At 42.4% G+C, this 17,811-nt stretch overlaps 1 protein-coding gene across 2 annotated transcripts in view; it reads left to right on the forward strand.

Annotated features, from left to right (window-relative positions):
• The first annotated feature begins 7,713 nt into the window (after positions 1-7,713).
• The window catches only part of dnaaf11 (dynein axonemal assembly factor 11), a 55,012-nt gene continuing 44,914 nt past the window's right edge, over positions 7,714-17,811 (forward strand). For both annotated transcript variants that reach the window (XM_042071395.1, XM_042071396.1), the window contains exons 1-4: positions 7,714-7,824; positions 8,186-8,353; positions 8,451-8,528; positions 12,272-12,444. In XM_042071395.1, coding sequence (XP_041927329.1) covers positions 7,815-7,824; positions 8,186-8,353; positions 8,451-8,528; positions 12,272-12,444 — 429 coding nt within the window. In that variant the 5' untranslated portion in view covers positions 7,714-7,814. The remainder of the gene's footprint in view (positions 7,825-8,185; positions 8,354-8,450; positions 8,529-12,271; positions 12,445-17,811) is intronic.

Consider the following 17,811-nt stretch of genomic DNA (forward strand, 5'->3'; position numbering starts at 1 on the left):
TATTATGTAGGGCTACATACAGTGGGTCCCAGTTAAAAATTGACACTTCATTCACGATCATGGTGAATGGTGAAATGTAAGTACAACTGCAGCCGCTTGGGGGCAGCATAGTCCGCTGTGGAGTTCCACGGTCGAACCAGACGGCGCATTCGACAGCAAGGGCTGTGATTGGCCGAGTTTTCAGTGCGTTTCTCTGTGTTTTTAGCAGCCCCTGCAACATGCTAGTCCACTGTAGCCTAAGCCTTGTACATAATGTTAAACATAGTTTTGGATTCAGTGGCAAGATTTCTTGATTGTACAGTGTCTGTCTCTCAGTAATGTTTTAAAATGAGAGCTTCGTCAGCTGGCAGTAGGCTACTTTGTCGGTAGTCATGAGAAGTTCGCTTGCTAACAGAACATAAATATGCTGCCCAGAAACCTTGTGAATAGTTCTGATTTTTTTTACTACACTAACGAGGTTGAAATATAGACTTTGCCTACAGCATCTCCTTAACAGTAATGTTAACAAAATGACAGCATTCATATGACAAAGAAAAACGAATTCGGTCACTCAAGACTGTGCCACAGCAACCAGTGTAGGCTACAGTCCTACCCAATAGGCCTACTCGAAGCAGATAGCGTTGTCTGACGGTCGAGTGGGTTAATGCACGTATTTCCAGAACAGGTCTGCAACTTTCAGGTAGTTCTGAGTTCGAATCTAGGCAGGAGTAGAGCCATATAAAGGCCTAGGCCTATTGTTATAATTTTTTGCAAGGTGTTGCTCCTGGCAATACTTGTTTATAATACGTTTGGTGATTAATTGATAGCTGTTTTTGGGACACGTTAAACGTTCTTTATAATGAGGCATCCGGGGAGTAAAACGACTGTTACGCGCTGTTACAACTGTAGGCTACAATGATTGCAATACAAAAATATGCGCGTGTTAGTTTAGTTAGTTTTGTGATGTTTTGCACTTTTGCCTCATGTGTTTTCAGGTTTGAGGGCTTTTTTGGCAAGATTGACCTTGGTTAGACTCTGCATATGTTATTTCTCCATATGGAAAATAAAGTCAATTTTCGACACACGTCTGTTATTAGTTCAATAACAAGTGTTGCTTGTTAAAACATGTGACTAGTGAAACTCAAATGATTTTAGAAATATTTAGCCAAAGCCAAAAAGAGAAGGAGAGACGCCGGTGCAGCTCAGATGTCTTCTTAATTTTCTTTATTCTTTAGTAAAAGGTGCAGAACATTATTAAACTTTGACTAACGTTTCGATGTTCGTTAGTCAAAAACATCGACACATCGAAATGTTAGTCAAAGTTTAATAATGTTCTGCAGCTTTTACTGAAGAATAAAGAAAATTAAGAAGACATCTGAGCTGCACCGGCGTCTCTCCTCTCTAAAATATCTGTCCTGGCCTGGTTGCAACGGATTGTGGCCAAACGACAGAAGCGCGGAGAACCCTCCTTTGTCTTCCAAAAAGTGTTACTTTGTGCCCCGCGCTCCCCCACTGCTTGTGAAAGAAGGGGATGGGGGAGGGGGGCTTAACGTGAAAAAGCTTAATGTCACAAAACGGCAACGAGTCGTTTTAGGCTACAGGCCTTCATAATGGTAGGCTACAGGAAGTGGGGGGAGGGTATGGGATGACCAGAGCCGTCATCTATCGTCTTTCCAGGCACACAGCTCGTTATAAAGCCTATCGACTGCCTTAACAGATAGGCTTTGCTCTTGGGTTTGGCCTTACAGCGAACTCAATGCTCTTGTTGCTTGCAGTTTGTTAAATAAAGCGATGCAGATTACATTATTTATTTCTGATTAATTGCGTCTTTTGATGTATGTTGCAACATTTGCTTGTTAGGCTGGGCTACTGTCAATGTCCTGTACAGGTCAATGTTCAACAATTGCTTGTGTAGGCCTAGGCTATTAATCAATTAGGGACTGTTCGTTATTTATTTAATTAAGGGGCTACCGGAGGAGTTTTGGGAGCGTTAGTCAAAAAAGACCTGACCCTCCCTCCCTCGTGTAACAAAGGCGAACACTTTAACAGGGGGAATTCATTGGGCATGAATCATTGTGCTGAACGGTATTTGTCAATGAGCAGAAACACACACGACATTCAAACTATTGATAAGATGTACTGGTCTGTATCTATAGGCTAACATTGGACAAATAAATGACACTGACTCGCCATATCCTGACTCAGGAAAAAAAAACATTTTCTTGCTTTGCCGCAAACTCAGCAATGAAATCATAGGCCAGTTTGCAGGTAGCCTAACGTCTTTTTCATAGAAGGGAGAGCCCAGTCTCTCCTGTGACATGGAGGTGCGCAAATAGTTTTTAATAGCCTGTTCAACTTCGAAAAGCTTCGTTCACCCGATGCCAGTCACTGATCGCAATTTCAAAGTTCGGAAAGCTTAATCTTTTTACGTTTTAAGTGCAGTGGCCCATATCTGCCCCCTTTGGAATTATATCTCGAGCCTATTATAAGGTCCAGTGCGTTATGTCCTGGGATTCGGATGTGCTCAAAAAGAAAAGAAAAAACACTTTTTTATAGATGGTTATGAGGAGCAATGTGAGAGAGAAATTTGATGATCATTGATCGTTGTTTTGGGACGTTAAGCCTTTTCCATAGGCGTCAGTGAAGGAGATTGAAGAATGGCCATTTTTTTTTATACGAAAATATTTATTAACTACAAAAACTCAGTGTCTAAAAACTCAGTGTCATTCAGACTCAACCCTCTTGTTGTTTTATTATCTTTTTCGTTGTCGTTTGAACGTTGGCAAGCAGGCATGTTGCGGTTGCAATTTAAGTGAAATTTCTACAGTAGGCCTACAACATGCTGTTAGGCTGGGCTACTGTCAATGTACTTGTACAGGTAAATGTTCAACAATTGCTGGTGTACAGGTTATATAATCAATTAGCTAAATCATTTGTCCAGCTGTTTAAACATTTTTTCGTGCTACATTCAAACGCAAAAGGTGCTTTGATATATTTTTCGTTTGAACGTCGGCAAGCAGTCATGCTTTGGTTGCAATGAATGAGGATAATTGCTTTTTTTTTGCATTATTTTGAATATGACTCGCTCCAGTCTCAACAGCACGTACTTTTTCCACACGCTTAGTTCTAACACACATAGGCCTATCCCCTCTCGCTTTCTCTCTCTCCATCCCTGCACACGGTGCTTTCTTAAAGGAGCTGCACCATTTTACAACAATTGCATCTACATTTTCATATTAGAATGTTTTGTCAAGTGTAAGCTTAAACTACCGTGATCAATTGAAGTTCCCGTGCCCCCGCTGCGTCATGGAAGCAGTAAGTCAGTCGCATCAAAAATAGTAGTGGCACCTAAGTGACACCTTGTGGTTGTTTGTGTCAACTGCAGTTTGTGCCATTTCTGCTGAGAAAATGGGGATCGTGATTCATGAAGGAACCCGTCCAAATTTAACGGGGACCCACTGTACAATACATGGGCTACAGATCATGTCCATTCACTGGGCAGATCTACAACAGGTTTGACAGAAAGACTTTACAATGGATTTTTAATCTACAACATAACAGAAAGTTTACTTTCCATCACCGTTCCCTCCGGACTGTAAGTCTACTTGAAAATACAGTAGGCCTATGTTTAAACTGCAAACAAAATAGACGGCCACCACTTAGCTCAAGCTACGTTAGCCAGCCTGTCAACTGGGATGACTAGAGAAGCTAACTAACTAGCATACATGGCTATCAGCAAGCGGCAAACCGATAATTAATCATTTCACGACGAGGGACATACGTTGGATGAAAAGGTAAATAGGTTAATCTTACATAGCCAACCAACTTCATTTCTCTTAGAAATCGATCCATTTTCTTAACAGTAGGCTACTTTACAATCAGTGCCCCTGATCAGCTTTGTAAATCAAAGCACCAATTACCACCCCTTTCGTTCGAAAATTCTAAAACAACAATGTTTTTTAATACCTCAAAATAACATTTGATAAATTAACCTTACATTTTTCAGTAGCCATAGGTGTGTAGATTTGAACAAAATCTGGTTTGGTTCTTACCGGGGCTTAGCCTAGAAATCTAGACGCACCCTAGCGGCGGCAAATTAATTTGCTCAGCCTGTACGTCTAGTATCAAACCATAGGGATTTCTATTGGCTGACGCCGTGGACTTCATCCAATCACAGCGCTCTATTTTGTTAGTCTTAAGGCGGGCTTAACAGGATAACGACAGTCCTGTGACGGTGAACAACAAGGAAGGTGGCTATGGCTAACGAAGAGCGGTTGTTTGAATCGGCGTTGGCGTCAACTTTGGAGGAGTTGGACTCAATGCACTTAAGTAATTCCTTTCGAAGAAGGATGTATTTGCCGTTTTGCCGACCGGATATGGATATGGTCGTAGCGCTGGCCTATTGCATGCCTAAGCAGACAATTCTCTGCCCGCCCCTTGGATTAAGCAAGGTAAATGGTTCGATTCCAGACTATACATTTCAATGATATAGGATGGCCCGCCAGGCTAACCGGGGCTTTTACTGCCTGAAATATCCAATTTTGTTTACCACGCTCGGAGTTTAGTGCTGGGCTGGTGGGTGCCTATTTCCATCTGTCAAATCTGTTGGAAGCTAAATTATTATGAATAAATGTATAGTCTTATTCATCATATTTTGCATTTCTCAACACGATTTATGACAGTTGGGGAATTCAGGGTATGAGAAAAGGTTAGATATATTTTTTTTATATACTGTAAGAATCTTTTTAATCTGGACCGATATCATTAAGTTCTATGACAGTTGTGTTGCGTTCAGTCCAAGATGGCGGAGCTGCAGCTCGGTTATGGGTGCGTTTGTTGCAATGGGACGTTCTATTGAGTTTCGCCTTGTTACTTCTATCAGAGAATGTCTAATAAGGGGAGAACTGCCACTCTCGGAAAACTTCCGGTTTCTGAACTGGTTGCAGTTCCTCCTGTGGTTCCACATGAGGGCGCTCGTCCACGAGTGCAGAATGCATGGAGGTCTATGGAGCTGTACCCCTCAAAATCCACTTTTCTCGGGTTATAATTTTTTTTCAAGTAATTTGAATATTGTATTCGAAAGGGGAGGCAAAGAAAATACACTTGGTTGAGTATTATATTTTTTAAAGTCACTTAATTGTTCTAAAAAGTCTTTCAAACGTGTCAATGACGTCATTCATTAGCACAATGCTAGTGTGTTATGGGCAACAACGACCCAACCTGTAAGAAATCAAAAGGACATAAGTACTCGTTCATTCAACTTTTGACCTATAACCCATGTTGAAGTTATACAAACTACAATCAAATCTGAGATTTGTCAACGACAATCAGGTGAAAGAGACAAATTTAGCTGTCTAGCTCCATTGACTCCCATTCATTCTGCACTCATGGCGATCGCCCCCAGTGGAACTCTGGTGGAACTGCAACCAAAATTCGGTACAATGGGACTTAATACGGAGTGGCCAGGCCGAAGATTGTTAAGGCGGAGCAAGATACTTCGTCGTAGTTCATGTCTATGGGCGCGAAATGGGGATCGAATCCTGTCTGCATAAAGAGGCGTGTCGATGACGTATTGATGAGCGTACATTGCAACCGGCCAACAGCAGCGGCATAAATAACCGGCGCACACCTGATATAAAGTCGATTTTCTCCAGACTGTAATGCTCAAAAATGCTAAAAATGTACCTGAAATGTTCAGAAGGGTTTGAGGATCATGAAAACGTGCCCGAAATTCACATTCCTAACTCTATAGAACCTTAGCATATGTGGTAAAATTCTGAGCTATGCCCATAGACTTCAATGGAGCAGTCGCTGCCTTTGCTCTGCATAAAGGGGGATTATGACCCCCCCTCGTGCGATCTGGGTTCCCGAAAGTGGCTCCTGATGAAATATCTTGCTCCGCCTTAACAATCTTTGGCCAGGCTCTCCGTAGACGGGCTCTGCTTCTATACTCTTTGCTTAACACCTCTCTGGAGCAAGCAGTCATCCCATCACTTTTCAAAACTGCCACCATCATACCCGTGCCAAAGAAATCATCACCATCATGCTTCAATGACTACCGTCCTGTAGCACTCACGCCCATAATCATGAAGTGCTTCGAACGGCTAGTCATGTCACACATCAAAGCCACCCTACCCCCCACCCTGGACCCCTTCCAGTTTGCATACCGAGCCAAACGATCCACGGAGGATGCAATCTGCTCTGCCCTCCATCCAGCCCTCACCCACTTAGACAATAAAGACTCATATGTGAGAATGCTGTTCATAGACTTCAGTTCAGCATTCAATACCATAATACCACAACAACTCATCAGCAAACTGGACAAGCTAGGATTCAGTACCTCCCTCTGCAACTGGCTGCTGGATTTCCTGTTGCAGAGACCACAAGCAGTACGTGTCGGGAACAACACCTCAAGCACTCTGACCCTGAGCACGGGGGCCCCTCAAGGGTGTGTGCTCAGCCCCCTGCTCTTCACACTGCTAACACATGACTGTACAACCACTCACAGCTCCAACCATCTGGTGAAGTTTGCGGACGACACAACACTGGTGGGCCTCATCACTAAGGGCGATGAGGCTCACTACAGAGAAGAAGTAGACCTGCTGGCTAAATGGTGCAAAGACAACAACCTCCTGCTAAATGTCAGCAAGACCAAGGAGATTGTTGTCAACTTTCAGAGAGGCCACAAACAACTGCCACCACTGTCCATCGACGGAGATGCTGTGGAGAGAGTGAGCAGCACAAAATTTCTGGGGGTGCACATCAGCGACGACCTCTCCTGGACCACCAACACAGCATCACTGGCGAAGAAAGCCCAGCAGCGCCTCTACTTCTTGCGCAAATTGAAGAAGGCAAGTGCCACGCCTCCTGTCATGACTACATTCTACAGAGGGACCATCGAGAGCATCGTCTCCAGCAGCATCACAGTGTGGGGCGGAAGCTGCACAGATCAGAACAGGAAGACCCTCCAGCGCACTGTTAACACAGCTAAGAGGATCATTGGAGCACCACTCCCCTCCCTGCAGGACATTTACACCACCCGCCTCACCCGCAAAGCACTAATGATTGTCAAGGATACAACCCACCCTGCACACAAACTGTTCAGCCTCCTGCCCTCTGGAAAGCGGTACAGGAGCCTCCGCTCCCGCACCACCAGACTGGCAAGTAGCTTCATCCACCAAGCAATCAGGATGCTGAACACTCTACCCACTCTCCCATCACTGACAGCCCCCCCCACCCACCAGCCAACCAGGAACCTAGGAAACTAGGATCCTGTCTACCAAACCCCCCCCCCCCAACACCGCCATGTGGAACTGCACTGTGACTGCGCAGCCAAACGTGTTGCTGCTTCACATCAAGCCTGATATACTTGAATTACTGCATACTGCATATCAATGTAAATATACAGGTCACACAAGCACAAGTTTAAACTTCATGTAACTGTTAAGACTATAGAAATATACAACACAACTACCTCTATTTTTTTTTTTTAATATATGTCCTATATTTCTATTTTGATACATACATGTTCTATATTTCAGTCTTGCACTTTAATTTAATGTTTATTGTCTATGGCTATGTCCATAGTATGTCTATGTCTGTATTTAAAGCATGTCTATGTCTGCATGGGAAAGTAAGAAACGAAATTTCAATTCTTTGTATGACCAGTGCATGTAAAGAAATTGACAATAAAAGCCGACTTGACTTGACTTGACTTAACTCTTAAATAGGCATACAGGAAGTGAATGGGCTCTTGAACGCCCCCCTCTGGCAGCCGAACTCTTCTGCACTCACCCCGCGTTTCTATAACAACCACAAGCAACACAGTGGCAGACATGGTGAGAAGTAAGTATGCTAGCCTGTTGAAAGTTGTCCTTTCAAAAATATGCTAATATTTATGACAAATAGTCAGTCGTGTATGATGAAAAAGTGCGCACAAGATGTTTTATGGTGATTTAACGTCGTAGTAAACCATTTTGAGGAACCTATTTGTTAACATTATTGTGTGTGTGTGTGTGTTGACATTACGGGCGAACCTTGGGCTTTTCTCAATACAAACTTTAACGTTATCCAAAACTCAGTACGTGAAATTAACTAAAAGTAAACAAGGCGTTACGGTGGTTTCTATTTTAAATGTTTTTTTGAGCTGGAAACGTTGAGGTGTGGTAACGTCACACGCGCCTACTGTGATCTTGTGTCTCGCCAGTCACCGAGGACATGGTCCGCCGGCGCGCGGAACACAACAACTGTGAGATCTTCTCGCTCGAGGAGCTCTCGCTGCACCAGCAAGACATCGAGCGACTCGAGCATCTGGACCGGTGGTGTCGCGGTCTGCGGATCCTCTACCTGCAGAACAACCTCATCCCGCGGATAGGTGCGTGCGCGGCGCGTTCTCCCGACCTACTGCACGCGACATGTAGACCTGCCTCGCGTGTGTTCTTACTGCTGACTGTGTGATCGACTCTCCACAGAAAACGTCGGAAGACTGAAGAAGTTGGAGTATCTCAACCTGGCGCTCAATAACATCGAGGTCATCGAAAACCTCCAGGGTAATTAACCGGCCCCCTCACTCACGGCGCGTGTGCTGCGTCCACAGTATGGTGACAGTATGGTGGCCAGTTTGCCGAATCCCACTAATGATAACCATACTGCACATTTCCCAGGAGAGCTAAAACATAACATATCTCTTCAAGGAGTTTGTTTCATCTTCAGGAATATTTGCTCTTATGTCCATGTCTATTTTTGTTTAGTTTTAGTACATTCAATAATAGCACAAGTTTCAAGAGTAGGGGGATCCCTGTATCCTGGTGAAATTCATAACCTGGCTCATTCACCCATACCAAAACATCAAGGGAAACTAGAAAATGTAATTTCGAGGAAATTACCAGTGCATGAAAATATAAATATACTGTATATTAACATAAAATGCCAAACAAACTTTTATTTGGAAACCGTAGTTGATAACAACTGACAGTTAAAATGGCTGAACAGTTAAATAGTTGAGTAGTTTAAATAGTTTAATTATTTAATAGTTAATTATTCTAGTGTAGAGAGGACATTTATTTTGAAACAGTTGTGGGCAAAGGAAATAGTAGTCTTAAGAGAGCCAGATTGTATGCTTAAAGCCTGAGTGTATATAGTTTAAAAGTTGAATGTAGATAGTGGACCATAGTGAAATGGATGTTGATAGGCAGATTGTTTAATGGATGTTGATGGATAGTTTAATGGGTGGATGAGTGAATGGTTTGAAGAGGATGAATGGATAGAAAGTTGGATGGAATGTGCCTTATATCCTTGTAGAATGGAGAGACACAGAGAGAGTTGGCCTAGTTAAGCAGAAAGCAGTTGATACAGGTGCAATCAGTTTAACTGGCCCTTTGATGGGTCCTAATAGTGAGCAGCTGGAAGTTGATACAGGTGCAAATCAAATGAATTAGTCCATTGTGATGTCATAGTGCTAATGCAAAGTCTATGGGGGAAAATAAGCTTGTTTTTTATTAATATCTCAAAAAGTATAAAGATTACAAAAGTGAAAAATACATTCCCCACGTATCCTTTTCAAGACCTACGTTACAAAGTTTGAACGAAGTTTCTACGTTAAACGGTTAAAGCTGAATTAGACGCAGAAATTTGGTGGGAAGAATAACTAGAAAATGTAATTTCGAGGAAATTACCAGTGCATGAAAATATAAACATACTGTATATATTAACATAAAATGCAAAACTAACTTTTATTTGGAAACAGTTGGCAGGAGTCATAGTTGATAACAACTGACAGTTGAAATGTCTAAACAGTTAAATAGTTGAGTAGTTTAAATAGTTAAATTATTTAATAGTGAATTATTGTAGTGAGGACATTTATTTTGAAACAGTTGTGGGCAGAGGAAATAGGAACAGAATCTGTAGTCTTAAGAGAGCCAGATTGTATGCTTAAAGCCTGAGACAGAGTATATAGTTTAAAAGTTGAATTTAGATAGTGTAATGGATGTTGATAGACAGAAAGTTGAATGGATGTTGATAGGCAGATTGTTTAATGGGTGGATGAGTGAATGGTTTGAAGAGGATGAATGGATAGAAAGTTGGATGGAATGTGCCTTATATCCTTGTAGAATGGAGAGACACAGAGAGAGTTGGCCTAGTTAAGCAGAAAGCAGTTGATACAGGTGCAATCAGTTTAACTGGCCCTTTGATGGGTCCTAGTAGTGAGCAGCTGGAAGTTGATATGGGTGCAAATCAAGTTAATTAGCCCATTGTGATGTCATCAGCCCATGTTAAGTCTATGGGGAAAAATAAGCTTGTTTTTTTATTAATATCTCAAAAAGTATAAAGTTTACAAAAGTGAAAAATACATTCCCCATGTGTCCTTTTCAAGACCTACGTTACAAAGTTTGAACGAAGTTTCTACGTTAAACGGTTAAAGCTGAATTAGACGCAGAAATTTGGTGGGAAGAATAAGAAGAAGAAGAAGAAGAAGACTTCGGATAACAGAACAGGGCATTTTCATGCACTGTAAATATATTCACATATATAGATTGAGAAGGCTGAACGTATGTTAGGGCTTTGACTTTTGCCCAAAAATCATATTCGAAGTTTGTTTGTTTATTAATATTAAAATTTGAATATATTCGAATATGTATTAATAATATTTTAACCATTAAATGTCTTCAGTAAGACCGATATTGGTATCAAACTTAAGTTCTATATGTTCTGTCCACCAGAGGGCAGTATATCAGTCAATGTCAATAGACTACGTGCACGAAAGGCTGAGTATTTATGCGTGTGTTAAAATTGTTATTATTGAGCATAGGGCTGGGCGATAAAACTATAGCGATCGCAATAGACATGTAATCGATATCAATAAAAAATACGTTCGATAGAACATTCATAATTAAAAGCAACACACACCTCCTGCCTTACGTTGTCCATAAATAAATAGGCTAAATATATCTTGCATTGTAGTATGTCAAACTCTACCAGAGTAGGCGATAGAAGTAGGCCTACCTCAACACAGACTCTCCTTGCCCCGTGCACTCTCTCTCCCTCTCAACAGGTGCAACCCTCCTCGCATGCACATGTAATCCAAACATTCACAATCGTGCAAGACGACTGGCTAAATTGCTATTAAATCCGGTTAGCATCATTAGCACGCTGCACGAATTTGTTCAAAAATGTTGGATTCAAATTGACTGCTAAGTTCTAATCATCTCAATCCCGATGCCAATGGACAAGTATTTTCCAAGACTCAAACGGGCCTGTCCCAAGGAGAAAAGGTATTCATTTGAAACTTAAACACACGTAGGGAAACTGAACAGTCTAACCAGACTATGATGAACTAGCAAATTAAGCTAACGTTAGACCTACTTTGTTTACAATATTTCCAGGCTTCAACAAGTGCTGCTTTTCATTCAGACTTATCTGCACATTTATTTATTTGAGTGCTTTTCATGATTGGGTTGCCATTTCTTTTCCCTGTTTGCTTTGATTGATAACTGAAGTGATTAAAATCAGAGGAAGGTTAAGTTTAAAATAAAAGTGTCTATGTGTGAGCTCACTAAGCGCGAACCAGCCAGGATGCTAACCTCACCTACAGATGACCAATAGTGACCAGCCCAGATGACCAATAATAGCCTTGCTGAGCTCGCGATTTTACTTCACCAGGCGTGAAAAAAACCTCGGCATCTGAATAGAAATTATAATAAAAAAATATAGAAATTATCTCCATAGGCTACAGGTTAGAATATTAAGAGATCCCTAAAATTTGTTCGAATATCTTTAATTTTTAAAATAATCGAATTATATTCGAATAACGAAGTTCGGAGTCAAAGCCCTAATGTATGTGCTCATCTCGAGGCCTATGTGCTCATCTCGTAGCCTAGGCCTATGTGCTCATCTCGTAGCCTAGGCCTATGTGCTTATCTCGTAGCCTCGGCTTATGTGTTGATCTCGTATAGGCTTACTGGGCTTACTGTCGAGACCTAGCAACCTTAACACGTCACTCACTACCCAGAAAGCATTGGGACACACATAACCATGGCAGCCTATGAGTGAACGGGTTTCCTACATCTATGAATAAAAACTAAAACATTTGGAGTGTTTTTATAGCACCTTGCTATAGCTGACGCCATATTAATCTCATACGGCCAACAAGTCGTGCTCATCAGGGTTCCTTTTAATAATATGGGAAATGGGGGATATTTTTGCATGTGTTCATGTTCGTACATTTTGTGTGTGTGAGTGTGTGTATGTGTGTGTGTGTGTGTGTGTGTGTGAGTGTGTGAGTGTGTGTGTGTAGGTTGTGAGAGTCTACAGAAGCTGGATCTGACGGTGAATTTTGTGTCCTGTCTGTCGAGTGTGGAGTCTCTGAGGGCCAACGTGCACCTGAAGGAGCTCTTCCTGCTGGGAAACCCCTGTGCCGATTACCAAGGTTACCGCGACTACGTCATCTCTACGCTGCCCCAACTACAGGTACACACACACATACACACACACACACACACACACACACACCTGTGCCTGTTTCGAAGGTTACCGCGACTACACCATCTTTACACGGCCCCAACTATAGCTGCAGTGTGTGTGTGTGTGTTTTTGTGTGTGTGTGTGTCAGACCTCTCAAGTCTCACGCATTGAGCGTGAGACACACACATTTCAATGACTTCACACGCTCACACGCCACACATGGCATTTCTCACTCCGAGAAATTATTAACTTGCCCGCACAGAAATTTCTAAGGGCTATATTTTACAAACATGTGACACAACGTTGCTGTCTGTGCGCTCATTCAGCTCAGAGAGCTGCTGTTCAGTTACTATCGGCCAGTCAGAAAATAGGATTTCTCAACCAATCAGGAAATAGTTTTGTTTTGATGTGGGTCCGCAACGTGGAGACTGCTGGTCCGCGGATTCGTGGAGTGAAATTAGGCCCGGTGCTTCGTCTGATAATTTGCTGCGCAGTTGATCAAGATACCGCGGACCGATAAAAAAAGAAAACAAACGTTTCTGCTATCGATGTCATTAAACATGAAGCCATACAATAAAGTGGTGGTAGCCTATGAGCGTTCATTCAATGCAGGCGTCTGCGCGAGAGAAACTGAAACTAATCGATAATGTTGGTATCAAAGCTCCGCTTCAACCTGTTGAATGCTATTTAATTGTTTAACGACACTTAAAACACTTTTTCTTCTCCATTTCCTACCAATGTATGATTCTTGCATGAGGGAAACATCCCAAAACAATAGCACCCATATAATTGTTGCTGTTTTGACAAGTATTTCTTTTCTTATGCAAGCATCATGCAACCATGCAAAAGCAATGAAACTAATTATATCTTACATTAGTAAAGCAGTCCTCTGATGTGCATGTCACAAAACATTTAAGTGAAAGTGCATGTATAACAATATAGGCATAATAATGATTGTGATAATGATAATGACAATTTGGAGGGAGTGGGGTAGATGAGCCCTATGACCCCAAAGTCTGCCATGACTGGGCCTCAGGTCAAAGAAGTTTGAGAAAGGCTTGTCTACATAACCTGCATCAGATTGAGGTTTGCAGTGATGCGCCTGAAGGCACGGGTTGAGGACCCAGTCAGTTACGTCACAATATGCACATTTGTTCATACCTACGTAATCACCATTTTAATCACCAACTTTTTTTTACTTTGAATCTTGAAAAAAAAAAAATATTGACCTACCTAACCCTTTTTTAAAAAAAATTTGGCTGTTACTGCAAACAAGAATATTTTTAAGGATGGCCTCATGACTGTGAAAATGGCTGACATTGAACCACAGTGCTTTAAATGGGAGCCCCCAGTATCAGTCATCAAGGCATCAAAATCTGCCACAAACACTTACAACACACAACATCACTCATAAACAAACACACACACACACACACACACACACACACACAGATAGAACCACCACTGTTCAAGAGACCATTTTGGGGCTAAATGTGCTTTTTCTCATTTGGTTGTTTTCTGTTTGTTTAGAGCAGAATGAGCCACTGCTGTTCAAAGGGCCCATTTGGGTGAAATTATTATTATAATTTATGTTATTATTATTTACTATAGGGTTCTAGAATAAATAAAACAGTGTGTTTGAAATAATGGAATTTGTGCTCTCTCATGGGTCTGTTGATCGGGGGGAGGGGGCGTTCAAGCAGACGTAGGACTTTCATGTACTTCGATCAGGGCGGAGGGGGCGTGGCACCGTGCCAATGCCACGCCCCCTCCCCCCTGAGAAACAAAGTCTCACTCCTTGCAAACTTCAAAACTTGAGAACCCTGGTGTGTGTGTTAGGCTGCAGTGTGTGTGTGTGACAGGGCTCTACAGTGCGCCCATTTCACTCGCACATGCGAGTAAAAATGATGCCGTGCGAGTGCAAAAAAATATTTAGGCACACTGGTGCGAATGACTTCTAACCATGTCAATGTTTGTCTACAAAATACACCGCAACATCGAGAAACATTACTGGTGCAAACCATAGAATCACGTCGCGAATGCAGCATAAAAATGACACCTCCCATCAACGTTAGCAGTTTCGCGTTGTGACTCGCTAGTAGTCGCTTCTATCAAATCCAAGAGCACGCAGAAAAAGCAGAAAGTTAGACTAGCCAGCCAAGATGCAAAGATTTATGAAATTAGTTCTTCTATCCACCGAATTCATTGGATATAGGAGGAACAGGATGAGATTCTGAGAATGCAGTGAGAGAAGGAAAGGTAACCTAATATGCCTTTTAGCCCAGCTGACGTATTGGCTGCAATATGCAAAATATAGCTGTAGCGAACCAGCACAAAAGTAGCCTCCCGTAATACTCCCATTTTATTCAAAGGTAGAACGCTACTGACAACTCCAGGCTTCCACGCATGCTTGTTTGTTTACATCGAATACAAGCTGAAGTGCAAAACGAAAGTAGGCCTAACGTTTGCCTACTGCCCCTATCAATGCAGATATTTCAAATAAAAACTAAAAGTATAAAACATATATCCTTGATTAGCCTATGTTGGGTTTTGTGGAAGAGAAAATGGACTGTTTTAGTAGTAGTATTAGGCAGTATGCAGTCAGATAGGTCACCATGGGCATATTTGGTTTAGCTATAGATGGATTCACAAATAAATAAATTAGCCTACATTTGGCAGGATACTTGATATACAGGCTAAATGCAAATATGGCAATGTATTATATTATTTTACATTAACAAAATGTAGGAAAATAGAACAGACTGAAAATAAAGTAGGCACTGATCTTTAAAATCCTGTTTCCTGTAGCCTAAATGTTGTCAGTCGTTCTTAATCTTCACAATTGGTGCACTGGCATGTTTAACTGTTAGCTGCAGTGTAATGTTAGATTATGTGTAAGTTAAGTACAGAACTGACTGTGCGCCCAAATTTTTCAACTTGGGCGCACAAGTGCTCCTGAAAGAAAATGTTAGTGTAGAGCCCTGGTTAGGCTGCAGTGTGTGTGTGTTAGGCTGCAGTGTGTGTGTGTGTGTGTGTGTTAGGCTGCAGTGTGTGTGTGTGTGTGTGTGTGTGTGTGTGTGTGTGTGTGTGTGTGTGTGTGTGTGTGTGTGTGTGTGTGTGTACAGGTCTCTGACTTCCTTTCACAGAACAACCTTCTGGATCCAAAAGCGGCCACTCTACCGAAACGGCTCTGCTGTCTGTAAGCCAGGGCGACCGCTCGGTCATCAGTACTCATTCTGCTTGACTTATCGTCTGCCTTTGACACGGTTAATCACCGCATCCTTCTCTCTATACTCGCTAACATGGGAATCTCCGGTTCTGCTCTCTCCTGGTTTGAATCCTACCTCACAGGACGCTCTTTTAACGTATCATGGCTTGGTCAGCTATCTGCACCTCATAATCTCACTACAGGGGTCCCCCAGGGCTCAGTGCTGGGCCCCCTTCTCTTTGCTATATACACCACCTCCTTGGGACAGATTATCCGTTCGCATGGCTTCTCATACCACTGCTATGCAGATGACACACAGCTCTATCTGTCCTTTCCACCTGATGACCCCTTGGTTTCAGCACGGATCTCGGATTGCCTCTCAGACATAGCTACATGGATGAAGGCACACCACCTCCAGCTGAACCTTTCAAAGACTGAACTGCTAGTCCTCCCAGCTAAACCTACCATACACCACACTGTTTCACCTACCAGGACTGCAAGAAATCTAGGAGTTGTTCTCTGCAACCAACTAAACTTCTCAGATCATGTTGCCTCAGTCGCCCGGTCATGCCGTTTCGCACTCTACAACATATGGAAAATCAGGACTTACTTGACTCAAGATGCTACCCAACTTCTGGTTCAGGCAATAGTGATCTCACGACTCGACTACTGCAACGCCCTCCTGACAGGTCTCCCAGCCTGCGCAGTGAAACCCCTTCAAATGATCGAGAACGCGGCGGCGCGCCTGGTCTACAACCAACCCAAAAGGGCACATGTTACCCTGCTGCTTATCCAGCTACACTGGCTACCTATGGAGGCCCGCATCAAATTCAAGGCTCTAACGCTTGCCTACAAAGTAGTCTCCGGTTCTGCTCCCACCTACTTGAATGCCCTCATACCTCCAGACCGCTGCGCTCCTCAGACGAACGACGTCTAGCTCTACCACCGGTACGCTCAAGCCAATCCAAACTTTTCTCATCTGTTGTTCCTCGTTGGTGGAACACACTGCCAGTTCCTACAAGGGCAGGGACATCCCTCTCCATCTTCAAAAAACTCCTGAAGACCCAGCTCTTTAGAGAACATCTCCTCTCCTCTCAAGTCTTGCTGGTCCTAGCACTCACCAGCCGTCTTGAACTGACACGTAACTGTTAAAAACAACACTCACTGATGCACTTATTCTTACTGTACTCTACCGTTTTTTTAAATTGTCCTAAAATTGTTGAGAATTGCTTTAAAACTTAAACTGTGTTAGGCTGCAGTGTGTGTGTGTGTGTTAGGCTGCAGTTTGTGTGTGTCTGTGTTAGGCTGCGGTGAGTGTGTTAGGCTGCAGTTTGTGTGTGTTTGTGTGTTAGGCTGCAGTTTGTGTGTGTGTGTGTGTTAGGCTGCAGTTTGTGTGTGTGTTAGGCTGCAGTTTTTTTGTGTGTTTGTGTGTTAGGCTGCAGTTTGTGTGTGTGTTAGGCTGCTGTGTGTGTGTGTGTGTGTGTTAGGCTGCAGTGTGTGTGTGTGTGTGTTAGGCTGCAGTGTGTGTGTGACCAAACCAAATCCATGCAGATTCACACTGTACAATATCAGGAAGATGACACCTTACACAGTATTTAGCACAATTCATAGTACGAACCACATGGTCCTCTTTCACTCACACACACACACACACACTACACTATTGGAACCATGGTCCTCTCTAAACTACACTATTGGTCCTCTCTAAACTACACTATTGGAACCATGGTCCTCTCTAAACTACACTATTGGTCCTCTCTAAACTACACTATTGGAACCATGGTCCTCTCTAAACTACACTATTGGTTGTCATTGGGTCAGTTACTTTTTTTTCTTAATGACGTCTTTTATGGGTTATTTAACTCTTCCATAGTGAATCTTAATGATGATTATGACCAGGCTTGAAATTTCATCATTTTAGGGGCAAGGCCACTTGGCCTTCAGTTGGGCATATTTGGTGGGGGGCACAAAGGCCACATGTCAGGGCACCAAGGCCAAAGTTAACTATACAGTAGTAGGCTATAAAAATGATCAAATTTGTATTTAGCCTATTCACAGCAGTAGACCTGCATCACTGTATGAAACATTACAAAAACATGAAACATGACATATTACATAGAACTGTAAATCATCTGATCATCTAATATTTACAGATATCTAGGCTA

The sequence above is a fragment of the Alosa sapidissima genome, chromosome 19 (genome assembly GCF_018492685.1).
Source record: "Alosa sapidissima isolate fAloSap1 chromosome 19, fAloSap1.pri, whole genome shotgun sequence".
Classification (NCBI taxonomy): Eukaryota; Metazoa; Chordata; class Actinopteri; order Clupeiformes; family Clupeidae; genus Alosa; species Alosa sapidissima.